At 39.1% G+C, this 19,873-nt stretch overlaps 1 protein-coding gene across 2 annotated transcripts in view; it reads right to left on the bottom strand.

Annotated features, from left to right (window-relative positions):
• Positions 1–7,971, bottom strand: part of LOC129255397 (bifunctional purine biosynthesis protein ATIC-like) — a 56,745-nt gene extending 48,774 nt beyond the window's left edge. For both annotated transcript variants that reach the window (XR_010293150.1, XM_064097615.1), the window contains exon 1: positions 7,750–7,971. Coding sequence is in view for 1 of the 2 variants with exons in the window: in XM_064097615.1 (XP_063953685.1) it covers positions 7,750–7,768 (19 nt within the window). In the remaining variant the exon portion in view is untranslated. The remainder of the gene's footprint in view (positions 1–7,749) is intronic.
• Positions 7,972–19,873: the final 11,902 nt, after the last annotated feature.

The following is a 19,873-nucleotide window of genomic DNA, read 5'->3' as shown; positions in this document are numbered from 1 at the left end:
GAACTCCCTGCGCTCCTCTCCAACTGGGCTGAATCAAGAAAAGGTTTGGAAATGAATATTGCTCGCTTAAGCTCTACTACTGCAAATACAATTCTGGATAATTGGTGACAGTGTTAATTGTGATAACCTGTACAAATGCTGAATGATGATGTATAATTAAATTATGACCGTTGTCATACACTAAATGTATTCATCGTCTCCAACCTGTGTGATCTATGGAATCCAATTGACTACTACAGTATAAACCACACCATAGAGAATCTACAGCTCCAATAGAAATCCTGTTATTTTATATTTCACCTGTTCACACTACCTCTCAACTCTCCACCCCATATATTTTGGGAAAACAGAACAGGCCCGGGTCTCTACAAAAAGCCATAAATACCGATATAAGGAAACCGTTCGCATCAAGGATGGCTAGTAATTCATCAACAGATGAAGGTGATAGAGGCAAGGGACAGGCCGGCCCCCCAGTATCCAGGACCCGTTCCAAGACAGAGGGCCACCACACAAATGGTGTCAGGAGTGGGATGGAGGAAGAGAGGAAATCTGGAACAGATGGCAGCAATTCTACTTCAGGGGATGAATCAGTTTCTACCCATTCTGGAATCAAGTTCTCTACGAGTAAGAGGAGGCAGAAGACCGAGGCTCTGATGGAGATCACACAGATGATGAAACAGCAAGCCAATGCCCAGGTCATGATGACGCAACAGACTCAAGCTATGCAATCGCAGATGGAGAAGCTTCTCCAGTCATTTCTAATGAGCAGAGTAAACCTACAAGGCGAAGAAGACGGAGTACTCGGGGAAGCACAGATAGGTCTACTCAAACAGCATCACTAACTTAGGAGAAGGAAGTCCCATTCAATAACAGGTTGCGAACTAAGAGGGATATGCCCATTGATTCGCCACTACGGAATACAACCATGAAAAGGCATCATCTGTGCAACCAACTGCTGTTAGAGACCCTCCAATTGATGACAGTAGGCACCAGGCCATAATCCATCAAGCATTGGAAGATACACTCCAACACAGGCAGACGTCAAAATCAAGGTCATCACAGGAAGCCCAACAGAAGCCTAGAGGTACCCACTTCATTAAGCCAGACAAGTACGATCAGGGTAGGAATTAATTTTTTTTTTTAGGGGCTACTTTTTTTTTTACATTGGGGCTACCACTGAATATCTTGGGGCTATTTTCTAATTCATGGGGCTACTTTTTTTTATCGCATATCAGCAATTACCTTTTGACATTCCGAGACTCAATGTGATGCCTAAAAGCTCAGAACATTTTTAACTGTAATTACTGTAGGCTACAGGCCTTACAATAAACAACAGTGATCCCACCAGAGCAGTGGCGTACCTAGGATTTTTCACAGGGGGGCAAATTCATCCGCCCAAAAATGTGACCAAAAAAAAAAAAGTGCATGGGTTGTGACTCGTCAGGGGGGGGGGGGGGCAAACTGCCCCCTGCCCCCCCCCCCCGTAGGTACGCTAGTGCACCAGAGACGCCTTCAGCTTCACACACTTCAGATTTGAGCCAATCGAGGCCCCAAGGCCCAGACTTTACTGTCGATTGTCTCTGTACAGTACTGTTTCTTTTTTGGCTTATCCTTCTCAACAGTATCTCGATTTGGAGAGGCTTCTGGCGCTGGCTCTGGCCGTTTGGCAGAGCCAGGTTGAACTCGAATTAGAAACTTATCCATCTCGCACTTCGACTCGACAATGTCGATAATCAGCGCTGTCACAATCACCAGATGATCGCCTACAATTCTGTGCATGCCTAGTACACATAATATACCGTACGATGCACGTGGTCTCGTTACCAGCTGTGCAGTCTAATCGTGCATGCGTACATGTACATAAGCCATGCGGCAAGTGCGTCAACAATTCTAAAAAAACCCGTGCTAAAGACTATGCGTACTCCGCATCCCATATTGCATTGCGTGTTTATTTTCAATCGCGAAGCTTCCGGTGTTACGGAAGGCTCGGATATTGCATCGACCGTTCAACTTAAAGCTGGCAAGGGCGATATAAAAGATGCGCTTGCGCTTATGTGAAGTATTTTTTACATTGTCGATGGTATTTTATTGGGGCGATTCTGAAATAAATAGTCGCCCCAAAGCATTGGGTTTTGATAATTTTTAGGGGCGATTAGGGCTGTCATGTCATGGGGGCAAAATCGCCCGTCGCCCCCGTGTAATTCCGACCCCGAGTACGATGGATGGTGAGGGGAAAAAACCATAATGCTATATAGTAGAAATAAGACATGTATATATGACAAGGCAAAAGCAATTTTGTGTCTCGCCCACTTATGAAAATGACCAGAAATATCGTGATTTGCGAGGGCACGCAAGAGAATTATATCGAAACTGCATTGTGAAATGACTGGGATGGAATAACACTTGTCATAAGAGCCTTACACGTAAACTTTAATGTTGACCTGAAAATGACCTTACCATGTGACCTCCGACTGCAGCATAACATGCAGGTCCCCCAAGTCCATCTACCATCCAAGTTTGGTTGAAAAGTGACTTATGATTGGGTAGTTAGGTCTCATAAGAGAGTCTTGCATGTAAACTATAACGTTGACCTGAAAATGACCTTTGACCTTACCATGTGACCTATGACTGCAGCATAACATGCAGGTCCCCCAAGTCCATCTACCATCCAAGTTTGGTTGAAAAGCGACTTACGGTTGCGGAGTTAGGTGTCATAAGAGAGTCTTGCATGTAAACTTTAACGTTGACCTGAAAATGACCTTTGACATTATCATGTGACCTCCGACTGCAGCATAACATGCAGGTCCCCCAAGTCCATCTACCATCCAAGTTTGGTTGAAAAGTGACTTTCGGTTGCGGAGTTAGGTGTCAAGAGAGTCTTGCATGTAAACTTTAACGTTGACCTGAAAATGACCTTTGACCTTACCATGTGACCTCTGACTGCAGCATAACATGCAGGTCCCCCAAGTCCATCTACCATCCAAGTTTGGTTGAAAAGTGACTTATGATTGGGTAGTTAGGTGTCATAAGAGTCTTGCATGTAAACTTTAACGTTGACCTGAAAATGACCTTTGACCTTACCATGTGACCTCTGACTGCAGCATAACATGCAGGTCCCCCAAGTCCATCTACCATCCAAGTTTGGTTGAAAAGTGACTTATGGTTGGGTAGTTAGGTGTCATAAGAGAGTCTTGCATGTAAACTTTAACGTTGACCTGAAAATGACCTTTGACATTATCATGTGACCTCCGACTGCAGCATAACATGCAGGTCCCCCAAGTCCATCTACCATCCAAGTTTGGTTGAAAAGTGACTTTCGGTTGCGGAGTTAGGTGTCAAGAGAGTCTTGCATGTAAACTTTAACGTTGACCTGAAAATGACCTTTGACCTTACCATGTGACCTATGACTGCAGCATAACATGCAGGTCCCCCAAGTCCATCTACCATCCAAGTTTGGTTGAAAAGCGACTTACGGTTGCGGAGTTAGGTGTCATAAGAGAGTCTTGCATGTAAACTTTAACGTTGACCTGAAAATTACCTTTGACCTTACCATGTGACCTATGACTGCAGCATAACATGCAGGTCCCCCAAGTCCATCTACCATTCAAGTTTGGTTAAAAAATCGACTTACGGTTGTGGAGTTATGTGTCATTAAGTTTGTGACGGACGGACGACGGACGACATTTGGATCCCTAAGTCTCGCCTTCACCTCCGGTGGGCGAGACAAAAAGGGAGAAGCATATTGCCTAAAAGGGTAGAGTAAATATAGAAGCCGAGGTTGCATGATGGAGGGGGAATGTATATGAAGAAACTACAGCATACATGTAACTAAACAAAATAAATATGTAGTATATCCAAAAGAGGTGAGTGGAAAAAAAATAAAAAAAATAAAAAAATGTACATATATTACATCGCCTGAATTTTGGAATGTGGAAAGGTTATGGAAGATGCAGAGAGATTGATTGTACATATGTATAGTATCCATATAAGAAATTGTATATAAAGAGGACATAACTCTCAGTATGATTAATACAGCAATGCATATAATTCAATACATTTTGGTTGCTTTGTCAAATTGTTTGGAATCCCTCTTTTAATGTGAGGATAAAACAAATGTGAGGACACATTCCTTGAAGAGGGGGGCTGTGTAGCGAACCAGTCCGCTACGGTTTTGGTTATAGTGCAGTAAACGTAGATGCAGCTATAGCTTTTGGCGCGTTAGAACTCAATAGTCGACGGATGCAACGCACTGCATTAGGCAGCTCTCAGAGACTATAAATAGCAGAGTTTCGCAGTGACCTCGTCACTTCGACGCTGGCTGATGTCGGAGTCGGACGAAGAACTCCCTGCGCTCCTCTCCAACTGGGCTGAATCAAGAAAAGGTTTGGAAATGAATATTGCTCGCTTAAGTTCTACTACTGCAAATACAATTCTGGATAATTGGTGACGGTGTTAATTGTGATAACCTGTACCTGTGTGATCTATGGAATCCAATTGACTACTACAGTATAAACCACACCATAGAGAAGGCTAAAATTTATTGTGCACATATGTATATTTTTGATATGGTATGTTATTGAGTCATGGATTTGCAAGTGAATTATTTCTAAAACAAGTGCAGAGATTTTTGTATATATATGTATTTCTATAATTGTTATTATTATTATTATTACTTATTATTTGTACTGCGCTTTTCCCATTAGGCCCAAAGCGCTTACAATGAATTAATTAAATGTAATATTTTAAAAACTACAAAGTACGAAAGAGATGAGTTTTTAATGACTTTTTGAAAATTGCTAATGTTGGAGACTGTCTAATTATTAGTGGCAGGTCGTTCCAGGATTTTGAAGCCGACACCGTAAAAGTTCTGTCACCAGCTAATGTACGAGTTAATGAATATGTGAGGCGAAGGTGATCATTATTAAAGGAACACTTTATAATATGTCAGAAAAAATATAATTGGAGAGAGAAGAGAGTAAAAAACGGAGAGAGGAAACAAAAGGAGATGGTATGGTGAAGCTCAAAATCAAGAGTGATGTGATAAAGTTAAAACGGAATATGAATAAAAGACTGAGTAGGAGAATAGAAATAAATAATGATTAATTGGGTACCGTAAACAATTTTTTATCAAAGCAGAATGCATTAAACTTCAAATGAATGGTCTGAAGTGCAAAGGACTCTTCTTACCTTTTAAGGGGGGGGGGGGGTAAGTTCCTAGTCATAATCCTTTCACTTTTATAAGGTCATTTTCTAAAGCCCCCCCCCCCCAAAAAAAAAAGGAGTATTGTCTCGCTTTAAAAATGCAAAGACCCCTGAGGGACAAAGGCGTAGACTGGTTTGAACATGGGAGCTAGGTAGAACTAACAGTGGTATGGGCAGATGGGGAGGGGTGCACATATTGGGGAGGTGGAACTAAGGTTTGGAAAAGTAGAAGGGGTACACATTTCGTTTTGCTTGCCAGTGTTGGAACTCCTCTGCCTCAGCGGAAGGTTTCACATTCACCCAGTGTACCACCAGCCTATGCCCTCGAGGGGATGCTTATTTTAAGAGTGTTTATCATGTTTATGTTCCTAATGGCCACCGCCTTTAACCTTCTTTATTTTGATGTAAGATTTTAAGGACCAGTCCAGCCCCTCCCCCCAAAACCTAGAGATATTACTGAAGGTGATTAATACCCCCACAATCTGGCGTGAATATTTTAATGCAGTTTAGAACAGCGCTTCTCAACCGGTGCTTCGCGGCCCACTGGTGGGCCGCGATAAGCTGAAGAGAGAGAGAGAAAAAAAAATAGGGGAAAACTATAGTATACACATATACCTATCTGAACATGTTAAAATATTTTGTCCGATCGGTCTACTTGGGTCAAAGAAAATCTAAGCACACTTTTTTTATGTAAACCTCATGTGCATGCATATTGTGTATATGTAGTTAATTGTCGCCCATTTACCGGACATTTCCGAATGCAGATTAGTTTTCAAACAGCTTGTTGCGAATCTGCTTCAGAGCTTTGTGTTCAAATTTCATGAAACGGTTTTTTTTCTCATCAAAATTGATGTTTTCTTCAATTTTGGGTAGGTGGGCCTCGAAAAAAAATATGAGAGTCAAAGTGGTCCTCGAGTAAAAAAAGGTTGAGAAGCACTGGTTTAGAAGACATTTAAAATTTAATATGAATCTTTACCCCAAGATGAATATTTCTTCCAACTTTTATGAGCACTGACTAAAAACAGAGGAAGTAGTTTGATCCAAAATGAGTTTTTCTGCATTTCTGGCTATCATATGTGGTTACCATGGCAATGCACTCTCTGACAAATGCACACAAAAAATGGTTCTTGCACATCTTTACCTCAAGGCAAATGTGTGAGCCAAATTTCATGAGAATTGGTTCAAAACTGAAGAAGTAGTTCAAATTGCAACGTTTTTACCTAAATTTTGCCATATAATATGTTGTTACCATGGCAACACAATTTCTGAAGCACACACAAAAAGTGCCGTGTACATCTTTACTTTAATACCAATGTGTGTGCCAAATTTCATGAGCATTGATTGAAAACTGATGAAGCAGTTTGAATTGTAAGTATTTTTCCCCCAATTTTCACTATATAATATGTTGTTACCATGGCAACAAGATTTCTGAAAGACACGCAAAAACATGTCTTAGACATCTTCACCTCAAGACAAATGTGTGTGCCAAATTTCATGAGAATCGGATGAAAACAGAGGAAGTAGTTCTAACTGCAAGACTTTTACCTTATTTTTGCCATAATACACTGTTACCATGGCAACATAATTTCCAACACATGCAAAAAATGTGTCTTGCACATCTTTACCCCAAGACCAAATTATGTACATACACACCAACTTTCAACCCCCTCCACCGCCACCCTTCGGCTTGTTTAGCATCTGCATTCAGATATTTGGTGCATTGAGATGTGAGGACAAACAGAACATCTGTTCAAAAAGGGTCTGAATTCAAGAACTAAACCAATGCAAAATAATGCACTGCTATTGAGTTTTGCACTACCGTTAGTCTATATCTCAGACCAATCTAAACTCATAAATTCTGACATTTTCACCCATTTTTTCTATGTTCCTGCAGCCAGATTTTTTGGAGCATACCCCATTTTTAATTCTTATACATAAACAAAGGTCTGGAGAAAAAATCATGCTTTTGTCCACCGTGTCCACATAATTTCGCTAACAGACCAGACTAAAGTAAAGAGGGAATGTTAATTTGCATTTCGGTCGCGTTAATTTTCAAATGTTTGATTCATTAAAAAGACAAAAATTGAAGAGCCCCGACGGGGGGATTTTGCATTGTAAGTCCCCTAATGGTGGCTGCACGATAGCGAGCCGTCTGTATATGAGGAAACAAAAAAAAAATTTAAAAATGTTAAAAAACTCCTCGAAACAGACGGCTGCCAGCTGTCTCGTTCCAACCATACTAGGCCCTACTAGTACTACAAACCGATTTCACCCTCTAATATATCTTCGTGTACATGTGTCTCTTAAAATATATGACCGGCGATTCAAAGCTCCATGTCTGTACTGTAGAAGTATATGTCAAAATATTAAAAAATATCAGACATGGGAGTCCTCAAGGCTCAAGCCAAAGCTATGACCGGCGGTTCAACTTCAAGAATCAAGGCTCCATCATCCATGTCTGTAGAAGTACATTTCAAAATATTAAAAAATATCAGACATGGAGTCATGGACTGGAGTCCGCTCAAGCCAAGGCTAACTTAAGCTTACCAAGTTCTTGGGTTGCCATATTTCACGTCAAAACTGAAGGTACAAGACTGGTAGGCTCCTTAGGTGAAATTTGAATTTCAGTTACAGACCATGGGCTGACACACCGCATCAAATGCATGTACGATTTGTTGAAAGCTAGATTATATTTATAGATAACGTTACTTAGATCGCACGTGTATGTGGTACTCGTCGTCGGCGTAGGCCGTAGCTCACTAGATCTAGAGTTAGCTTCATAATGTGCACAGCTTATTCAGAAGATACATCCGCGAGAAAGTAAAATAGTGGGAACTTATATTATCACAAATAAATCACATTATTATTTACAAATGCATTTTTAGCATCAAAATCATAACAAAGGAAAATAAAATTGGTTTCATTAACATTGCGTCTTATTGTTACCATAGTTCGACCTTATGTATTAATTTTATTTTCAAATTTGGTCACCTGCCGGAAGTTTATTTTCGCGGGGGTATTTAATTTACGGGAAACCCCCTTTTCTCGATGGATCGATGTTTACAAAAACACACACACGGGCGCGGCAGACACACAATCCGTACACAAGTTGTAAAGTAATTTGTACATCTCAGACAAGAGTTGTTATGGCACATTTTGGTCAATTTACCAAAATGACAATGTGCAGGACATATTGACGGCACATTTTAGTAACTTCTTGGTTTATTCGCTCGTCTGTACTCATTGAGTCATTCATTGCATTAAAGGGGAATCCAGCCTTGGCCATAAAATGTTGTGTTGGGAAGGAGAAAAATAAGTTAAACAGAATGGTGAAAGTTTGAAAGAAATCGGATAAGCAAAAAGAAAGTTATAGCTGCTTTAAAATTGAGATCACTAATACTATGTACAGTGGCGTAACTACGGGGGGGGGGGGGCATGGGGGGGCACGTGCCCCCCAATCGGCTGACCAAAAAAACAAAAAAAAACGAGGAAAAGGAGAAAAAGAGGGAGAAAAGAAAAGAAACGTAGTAGGAAAGGAGACCTCATTATTCATTATAATGTCATATTATATTATAATTATGTTATGTTACATTATTTTCATCATAACTTTATGAAAAATAATTTGCTCATGGCCTATGTCTTTATTGTTCCTGGTGCTCGCATTGTCTGCTTAACGAGATATATAATTATGTTGTACTAAAACCTCCCGTTTTCAAGTCAATATACACCAAATATATTTCCTCGCACTTCGAGTTATTGTTTTATGTAGTGACATATGCTTCTTTTTCAAGACTACTTAAAGTGATTGCCCCATGTTAAAGTCTTAATGAAAAAACATTTCCTGTCCGTGATAACGTTCGCATTAGTGGATTGGTGAGATATGTCTGCCTTCCATGAATTCTTAAAATCAGTCCTTAAAATGTCCCTTTTTCTCATCTGAATATCAAACATTTTCGGCTCGCGCTTCGCGCTCGCATCAATTGGTTAGTGAAATACGTATGGTCTGAATTCCTACAAGCAATCCTTATAATGCCCCCACTTCTGGTCTGAATAACCTAAATTTTCAGCTCGCGCTTCGCGCTCGCAATATTTGATTAGTGAGATGCGTATGATAATCATAATTACAATGACTACAAAAAAGTGCTTCATGTGTTTAGATGTTATTCTAACAAACTTCAGCAAGCGCTTGGCACTCGCATTAGATGACTATGGTGAGATATGTGTACTGTTAATGGATTATAGTCCTTAAAATCTCCCTGTTTGGGGTCAATATATACAAAATTTTCAGCTCGCGCTTCGCGCTCGCATTGTTTAGCGAGACAGATATACGTATTATGATTACAAAAATTGTATTATAATGTCCCTTATTAGGTTTGAATATCAAAAATTTTCAGCTTGCGCTTCGCGCTCGCATTATTTTTGCCCAGTGAGATACATATATCCGTTCAATGGCATTGTCCTTAAAATCAGTGTCTCTATTATAGGTCAGTATATCTGGCAACTGAGCGCGCTTCGCGCGCTCACTAAGTGACTCAAAATTTTTGCTGGTGCCCCCCCAATGCCGTGACCCACGGTACGCCACTGACTATGTAGATTTCAGATTGGCAACTGGGTAAGTAAATTATGACAAGGGGCAAGGACAACTTTCCCATAGGCCATGTACTTTATTATCAGGGATTTGTGGTTTTCTCCTAAGTACCCATTCCCCTTGGGCAGTAATCTAAATATAACCCAGGTAGTATATTGTTTTATGTCTTCATGAAAGAAAAATACAATTTGAAATAAAACTTTTGGGAAAAATGACATTTTAGCCATAATATGTATTGGAGTACATGGAAGAGTAGTCCTTGCCTTACATCACTATGACATCCCATATGCGGCCAATTTGAAGTCTCCATGGGTATAGTGATTACCAATATTTACAACTTTAAAAAAATCATAATTTTCTTGTTGTATGTCCAATATTGTTCAAACTTTCACCTATCAACAATTGTCTGATTTTTCTTTTCCTTATAAAAACAAGTTTTTATTTGGGTTGGATTCCCCTTTAAACAATCCAAAAAGACGCCGCAACTGCAATTTCGGGTTGGTCTAAAGCTAATTATAAGTCTAACCCTCTACGTCCAGTGCCTTTTCGACGGTCAATTGAATGCTGTTAAAGGGGAATCCAGCCTTGGCCATAAAATGTTGTGTTGGGAAGGAGAAAAATAAATTAAACAGAATGGTGAAAGTTTGAAAGAAATCGGTCAAGCAATAAGAAAGTTATAGCTGCTTTAAAATTGAGATCATTAATACTATGTAGATTTCAAATTGGCAACTGGGTAAGTAAATTATGACAAGGGGCAAGGGATAACTTTCCCGTATAGGCCATGTACTTTATCATCAGAGATTTGTGGTTTTCTCCTAAGTACCCATTCCCCTGGGGCGGTAATCTAAATATATCCCATGTAGTATATTGTTTTATGTCCTCATGAAAGAAAAATATAATTTGAAATAAAACTTTTGGGAAAAATGACATTTTAGCCATAATATGTATTGGAGTACATGGAAGAGTAGTCCTTGCCTTACATCACTATGCCATCCCATATGCGGCCAATTTGAAGTCTCAATGGGTATAGTGATTACCAATATTTACAACTTTTACAAATTTATAACTTACTTGTTGTTTGTCCAATATTGTTCAAACTTTCACCTATCAACTTGTCCGAATTTTCTTTTCCTTATAAAAACAAGTTTTTATTTGGGTTGGATTCCCCTTTAAGACCAGCGCTTCTCAATAGTCCGGGTTATAACTGAGCAAGGTGCCACTTGGAGAAGGAGAAATTTTCATATAGTGCCTCTAGACCAGTTTTTTACGCTGAATATGAATATATGAGGTAAACAGGCTGTATCCTAAAAATTAACCTGTGAGGGCGCTTTTTTCAAAATGGCCGCCATATTTTCCGAGAATTTGAATTTTCGTACATAGATTTTGACATAACCATTCAATTGCCATAAAATTAGATTCATATGAAAGCCAAATAAATTCCCTACAATTTGGTACTATTTATAGGGGATAAGTAGGTCATTTGGCTGAGATTTTAAGTAGAAAACTGCATTTTTTGTAATTTTTTCCCAAAAATTAAAAATTTTACAAATACATGATTTTACATAATTTTATGAAAAATTAATCAATTACCTTGAAATGTTCCTGAAAACTTTATTGATATACTATTATTATGTGGATGAAATTCCAACTCTGAATCATTCTTTTTAGCAAATTTATACGGTATCAAACTTGAATACTTCAATTTCAGAAATGTCGCTTTTTGTATGCATTTCCATAGATTAATACGAATAACATTACATGTACGTATAATACATGTATGTATAATGTATAGTTAAAACTTATATCCGATAGTTAATCACTTGCAGAGTTAAGAGTAGGCTTTTCTCTATCAGCTACATCAAACAAAATGTTGGCACATCGAAGCCTAACATTTTCAGGGGGTGGGGGTGTCGAAGTCCTCCCCCCCCCCCGTTGCTATATCATGTTGTTGTATATTGCCTATTTGTTAGAAAAATAACTGTTTTTAGGAGCACCCATTGAGGCAAAAGGCATTTCTGTTATACAGTACATCCACTTTAATTACTTTAAAACCACTTGGAGAGGAAAAGAGTAGGCTTTGTTCTACCAGCTACATCAAAAGAAGTAGCACATCAAAGCCTAGGCCTACCCCTCTCGGGGGGGGGGGGGGCTGTGGAAGTCACCCCTCCCCTTTTGCTTATTGCTAATTTATTTGGAAATTCACCATTTTGGACCCAACATTGAGGCAAAAAAGCGTTTATGCTGTATTATTTATTTTATTGATTTTAAAGAGTAGAGTTCGTTCTACCAGCTACATAAATAAGCGCAGCACATCGAACGCTAGCCCTCTCAGGTGCTGTCTAAGTCACCCCACCGGCTCACCCCCTCCTCTATATCATGTATATTGCCTATTTATTGGCAATTTCACCATTTTGGATCATCCATTGACATGATTGAGGCATAAGGGCATTTCTACTATATATCATACAGCCAATTTTATTTTCTTGCTATTACTTGGAGAGGAAAGCATGGGCTTTTGTATATCAGCTACACATTAAGAAGCGCTTGCACATCGAAACCTAGCCCTCTCAGGGGCTGTCTTAGTCAACCTCTCCCCCTCTATATTATGTTTATTGCCTGTGTATTGGAAATTACACCATTTTAAATCACCCATTGAGGCAAAAGGGCATTTCTACTATATAGTATAGCCAATTTTATTTTCTTGCAATGACTTGGATAGGAAAGAGTAGGCTTTGTTTTATCAGCCAAATATGAAGAAGTGCTGGCAAATAAAAGCCTACCCCCTCCGGGTGGCTGTTGAAATCACCCAATCCCTTTTTCATTATCACCTATTTATTGGAAAATTCACCATTTTGGAGCCCCCATTTATGCAAAAAAGCGTTCTGATATATAGTTCTACCACTTTTACTGCCTTGAAACCACTTAGGGAGGAAAGAATAGGTTTTGCCTTATCAGGCACATATATATAAAGAAGTGCCGGCAAATAAAAGCCTGCTCCCTTCAGGGGACTGTCGAAATTGCTCCCCCCCCCCTCTTGAAATTCACCATTTTGGAGCCCCCATTGAGGCAAAAAGGCATTTCTGATATATAGTTCTGCCTTTTTTCACCCTTGAAACCATTTGGAGAGAAAAGAATAAAGGCTTTGCTTTAAACAACTACATATAAAGACATGCTCGAAAATAAAAGCATATCCCCATGAGAGGGCTGTTGAAATCACCCCGCCCCTTTTTCATTATTGTTTACTTATTTGAAAATTCACAATTTTGGAGCCCCCATTGAGGCAAAAAGGCGGTTCTGATATATAGTTCTGCCACTATTACCGCCTTGAAACTACTTGGACAGGAAAGAGTAGGCTCTATCCTCTATCAGCTATATATAAAGAAGTGGCTCTACTATATACCAGAAACACATTTTTTGCCTCAATGGGGGCTCCAAAATGGCGAGTTTTCCAATGAATTGGCAAAAAATCGTAAAAAAAGGTGGGGTAACATCTATAGTCCCCTGAAGTGGGTCAGGCTTCGATATGGCAGCAATTCGACATATATAGCTGAAAGAGGGGAATCTATACTCTCCAAACTCTTCCTCTCCAAATGGTTTCAAGAAAATGAAATCGGGTGTTTATACAGCAGAAATGCATATTGCCTCAATGGGGGCTCACAAATTGTGAATTTTCAAATAATTAGGCAATAATGCATAATGGGTGGGATGGTTTGACAGCCGCCCAGATGGGTAAGCTTCAATGTGCCAGCACTTCTTTATAGGTAGCTGATAGAGCAAAGCATATTCTGTCCTCCTTAATTGGTTTCAAGGCAGTAAAAGTGGCAGAACTATATATCAGAGATGCCTTTTTACCTCAATGGGGGCTCAAAAATTGTGAATTTTCCAACAAATAGGCAATAATGCAAAGGGGGGAGGGGGTGATTTCGACAGACCCCAGAAGGGGATAGGCTTTTATTTGCCAGCAAATCTTTATAGCTGATAAAGCGAAGTCCATTCTTTCCTCTCTAAGTGGTATCAAGGCAATAAAAGTGGCAGAACTATATATCAGAGACGCCTTTTTGCTTCAATGGGGGCTCCAAAATGGTGTATTTTCAACAAGTAGCCAAATACCGAAAATTAGTGGGGTAACTTTTACAGCCGCCTGAATGAGATAGGCTTCAATTTGCCAACACTTCTTTATATGGAGCTAATAGAGCAAAGCCTACCCTTTCCTTTCCAAGTCATTGCAAGAAAATAGAATTTGCTGTACTATATAGTAGAAACGCCCTTTTGCCTTAATGAGTGATCCAAAATTGTGAATGTCCAATAGATAGTCAAATACCGAAAATTGGTGAGGTAAATTCTACAGCCCCCGAATATTCTGAAGGGGATAGGCTTCGATTTGACAACACTTCTTTACAGCTGATAGAGCAAAGCCTACTCTTTCTTCTCCGATCGAGTCATTGCAAGAAAATAAAATTGGCTGTACTTTATAGTAGAAACGCGATTTTGCCTCAATGGGTGATCCAAAATGGTGAAATATCCAATAAAATATGCAATATACATGATATAGAGGAGGGGGGTTGACTTAGACAGCCCCTGAGAGGGCTAGGGTTCGACGAGCCAGCGCTTATTTATATGTAGCTGGTAAACTCTACTCTACCCTATACGCTTTCCTCTCTAAGTGGTCTCAAATCAATAAAATGGGGTGTACAACAAAGCACAAACGCTTTTTGGCCTCTATGTTGTGAATTTTCAAATAAATTGGCAATATTAAGCAAACGCTCCCCCTCCCCGAGAGGGGTAGGCTTCGATGTGCCACTTTTTTAGATGTAGCTGGTAGAAAAAAGCCTACTCTTTCCTCGCCAAGTGGTTTCAAAGCAATTAAAGTGGATGTACTGTATAACAGAAATGCCTTTTGCCTCAATGGGTGCTCCAAAAAACAGTTATTTTTCTAACAAATAGGCAATATACAACAACATGATAAAGCAACGGGGGGGGGGGGGGGAGGACTTCGACACCCCCACCCCCTGAAAATGTTAGGCTTCGATGTGCCAACATTTTGTTAATGTAGCTGATAAAGAAAAGCCTACTCTTAACTCTGCAAGTGATTAACTAGCGGAGATAATATCATTTAAGTTTTAACTATACTGTACATTATACATACATGTATTATACGTACATGTAATGTTATACGTATTAATCTATGGAAATGCATACAAAAAGCGACATTTCTGAAATTGAAGTATTCAAGTTTGATACCGTATAAATTTGCCAAAAAGAATGATTCAGAGTTGGAATTTCATCCACATAATAATAGTATATCAGTAAAATTTTCAGGAACATTTCAAGGTAATTGATTAATTTTTCATAGAATTATGTAAAATCATGTATTTGTAAAATTTTTAATTTTTGGAAAAAATTACAAAAAAATGCAGTTTTCTACTTAAAATCTCAGCCAAATGACCCACTTATCCCCTATAAATAGTACCAAATTGTAGGGAATTTATTTGGCTTTTATATGACACTAATTTTATGGCAATTGAATGCTTATGTCAAAATCTATGTACGAAAATTCAAATTCTCAGAAAATATGGCGGCCATTTTGAAAAAAGCGCCCTCACAGGTTAATTTTCAGGATACAGCCTGTTTACCTCATATATTCATATTCAGCGTAAAAAAACTGGTCTAGAGGCACTATATGAAAATTTCTCCTTCTCCAAGTGGCACCTTGCTCAGTTATAACCCGGACTAATACGGCCTCTCTCAGGTGGGCCGCGAGAAGCTCCAGAGAAGAAAAAAAATAGGGGGAAAATTATGGTGTATTCAATATGTTCTATTTAATGTCCGAAAATGGTATGTTTGATCGGTCTCCTTGTATGATAGTTTCGATCTAACTTTGATGTGAACCTCAGGCCTCATGTATGCATATTGTGTATGGTTAATTATCGCCCATCACCGGACCTGTATTTATTTCTCAAACTGATCGCTTCGAATGTGCTTAAGAGCTTTATGTTCAAATTTCACGCATACTTTCATCAAAATGGACCGTGTTTTAAAGCGAAAGGGTGAGGGGCACTAGCGTACCTACGGGGGGGGGGGGGGCCGAGGGGGGGGGAGAGGGTCAGTCTGCCCCCCCCTGACGAGCCACCACCCATGCAAAGCCACCACCCATGCATGTATCCCTGCCCCCCTGACGAGCTTGAAAGACCTTTTTGCCCCCCCCCCCCTGACGAAAATCCTGGAAAATCCTAGGTGGTGAGGGGGAAACAAATTTACTGTTGAAAAGTCTCAGAAGGCAACTGTAAGAAAATATGACACTTAATACATTAAATTTTGATTTATCATAACTGCGCAGTGATGCAAAACCAAAAAGCAATGTGTGTCGAATGTGCTGAAGTTATAAGGCGCTTAAACCGCCAGAGCTTCAGAGACACCTAAACATGAAACATCCGAAGAGTGCAGGAAAGCCAAAAGAGGAAAAAGGCTGGCCAAAACACTTGCGTACAGATAGGCTCTTGGCCCCAAATATTTTAAGGCCAAGAAAAAAAAAGAGAAAAGGAAAGAAAAGGGATAAGGATGAACTATGATATTATTTTTTAAATATTTTTAATCACAAACTTTGATTTTTGTAATTAAAATGTCGAAATTTTTGCTTGCTCGCCATGCTCGCTCGCAACATTTTATCAATTGTACGCGATACGCCATATCAAGCCCCCTCAATTTTTTGGGTCACTACGCCACTGCAGCAGAATATCATAAAGTTACGTAGTGATATGATCTTTATAATATTGTCGAGACAAGTAGTCATATCCTTTTTTTCAAAGTTTATAGTAGGTGGGCCTCGAAAAAAATCTGAGAGTCAAAGTGGTCCTCAAAAGAAGTTGAGAAGCACTGGTTTAGACTAAGGAAGAGCCACTTCGTCAAAGAGCAATGTCCAATATAGCCACGTACTTTGTCGAACCAAAAACTCCTTCGTCTAATATTAATTAAAGGGATGGTCCGGGCTGAAAATAATTATATCTTAATACATATCGAACCAAAAACTCCTTCGTCTAATATTAAAGGGATGGTCCGGGCTGAAAATAATTATATCTTAATACATATCGAACCAAAAACTCCTTCGTCTAATATTAAAGGGATGGTCCGGGCTGAAAATAATTATATCTTAATACATAGAGTAGAATTCACTGAGCAAAGTGCCGAAAATTTCATCAAAATCGGATAACAAATAATATTAAAGGGGTGGTCCGGGCTGAAAATAATAATATCTTAATACATAGAGTAGAATTCACTGGGCAAAGTGCCGAAAATTTCATCAAAATCGGATAACAAATAATAAAGTTATTGAAGTTTAAAGTTGAGCAATATTTTGTGAAAACAGTCGTCATGAATATTCATTAGGTGGGCTAATGATGTCACATCTCCACTTTTGTTTTTCTTATGTTATTACATAAAACCATAATTTTTTTATTATTTCATACTTGTGTGAATAATATGCCTCCCTTATAATGAAATAAGTTGCAGCAATAAATACCTAATGCACTAAATCAGTCGTCAATCCATTTTTCTAGTTCTTGGAGGAAAAAATTTGAATAAACCTAATTTCATATAATAAGATACAAAAGAACAAGTGGGGATGTGACATCATCAGCCCACCTAATGAATATTCATGACGACTGTTTTCACAAAATATTGCTTAACTTTAAAATTCAATAACTATCCACTTCGTCTAAGAGATATTTCATCTAATTTCCACTTCGTTCAATCATCTTTTTTCAATTAATACCAGTTAGTCTAAGAGCGCCACTTCGTCCATAAGTCACTTCGTATACTATGCCATTTCGTTCAATAAATATTTTGTCCAATATAGCCATTTCATCCAATAGCTAGCTAGTTGAGCCAAAATCCGCTTCGTCCAATGGCCATGTGGTCAAATGTCATTTGGTACAATTCGGTCCAACACCCACTTGGTCCAATTGACAGTTGTTCCAAGGCCTACCCATTTGGTCCAAGCCCACTTTCATGTACTCTGCCCAATTTAATTGGTTTTTATTTCAATATCAGAGTAATAGAATACGTCCCTGGTAAAAGAAATCAAATTAAGCAAAACAAATAATGGAATCTCCAATATTGATTACATTCATTGGATAATTCTTAAAAAAAAGAAAAAAAAGTTTGTTTTGTTGTTTTTCTTAATGATTATAACAAGAGTCAAGCCTCGGGTATGCATAATGGCTCAAATTCAAGTCATCTAAATTTCACATGATTTAATGGGTTCCATGATATTTACTCCGGCGACAATTGCTCCGATGGAAAATATGCACGTTAAGCCAAACATAAAATGTAACCTCCAAAACCAAGGAGCTTCCAACACAGCTCCTTGCCAAAACTAATTAAACCCTAATCATTATCATTACACTCTTAGAAATGTTGGGCAAAATACTTTCCCCCAACAATTGGTTAAAACTTTATCCGATTCTGGGTAGTTTTAAACCAATAATGTGTGCTTTGGGTGAAAACTACAGTATTGGTTGAAAACTACCCAGAGTTGTATACTTTTTTACCCAATTGTTGTGTGGACTGTATATATGTTGCCTAACATTTTAAGAGTGTACATTATTATTATGAACCAAAAACTCTACTACAATCATAACTCGAAACGGACTCGAACCCTATGCCTAGGCATTGGCGGCGGAGCAGAGGATTATTTTTTGTGTGGGGGGGGGGGAGACGCAACAATAGATATCTATTGTTGCGTCCTCCCCCCCCCCCCAAACACAAAAGATAATCCTCTGCTCCGCCGCCAATGTGCCTAGGACCGGAGCAAATGTCGTGTCATCGATTTCATGTTTATGAGAAGAATAAATCACAACACCAAAAGTGATTAAATTTGAGAAAACTGGGCATAAGCTGAATGCGTCGCAGAGACGGTTATCAAAATCAAGCCAATAAATCGTTATTTGCGTCAAAATAATTGTCGTTCATCTTTTATTGTGATGTGTTTTTCCATCCTTTATGACCGGGGGGTGGGGGGCCTATTCACCACCTGGATCTGCACCTGCCCCCTGTAACGGTTATTAGACCAATTGGGAATGGACCAAATGGGTATTGAACCAAGTGGGTATTGGACGAACTGTCAATTAGGACCAAGAGGGTATTGGACCAATTAACTATCAATTGGACCAACTGGCAATGAATTTAGACGAACTGTCTATTGGGACCAAGATGGTATTGGACCAATTAACTGTCAATTGGACCAACTGGCAATGAATTTAGACGAATTTGCTATTGGACGAAATGGCTATCGGAAGAAGTGTTTATGAAACGAAGTGGCATTCAGACAAAATGATTCTTAGAGGAAGTGGCTATTAGACGATATTGCTATTATTAGACGAAGTGGCTTTTCATGAAGTGCCTCTTAGACGAAGTGACTATTGGACGAAATGGCTCTTAGACCAAGTGGATTTTGGACGAAGTGGCTCTTAGACTAATATGGCTGACTATTGAACGAAATGATATGGACCAACGGCATTAGACATCATAATCATTGTTCTGAAAATGCATGTTCGTGTGAAACCCTACCCCTTAACCGCATACATTCGTAATTCCGAAGCTTCGTTATTCCGAAGGTTCGGTTATTCCGAAGGTTCGTATTTCCGATGGTTCGTAATTCCGAAGGTTCGTAATTCCGAAGGTTCGTTCGTCCGAAAACGAAATGAGGTTCGTAATTCCGAAGGTTCGTTAGTCCGAAAAAGAAATGATTAACGAACCTTATTTCGTTTTCGGACTAACGAACCTTCGGAACAACGAACCTTATTTCGTTTTCGGATTAACGAACCTTCGGAAAAACAAACCTAATTTCGTTTTCGGATTAACGAACCTTCGGAACATCAAACCTTATTTCGTTTTCGGATTATCGAACCTTCGGAAAAACGAACCTTCGGAATAACGCCACAAATGTTCGGATTAACGAACCCTTTTACGTTTTCGGATTAACGAACATCGAGGTATAGGCAATTTACGTGTTTCGGAATTACGAACCTTCGTAATAAAGAACCTTCGGAATTACGAAGTGTAACCCCCCTTAACAGGCTTGTTACG

The sequence above is a fragment of the Lytechinus pictus genome, chromosome 3 (assembly GCF_037042905.1).
Source record: "Lytechinus pictus isolate F3 Inbred chromosome 3, Lp3.0, whole genome shotgun sequence".
Lineage (NCBI taxonomy): Eukaryota > Metazoa > Echinodermata > Echinoidea > Temnopleuroida > Toxopneustidae > Lytechinus > Lytechinus pictus.
The sequence above is the reverse complement of the archived record's forward strand: the minus strand, read 5'-3'. Positions and strand labels throughout refer to the sequence as shown.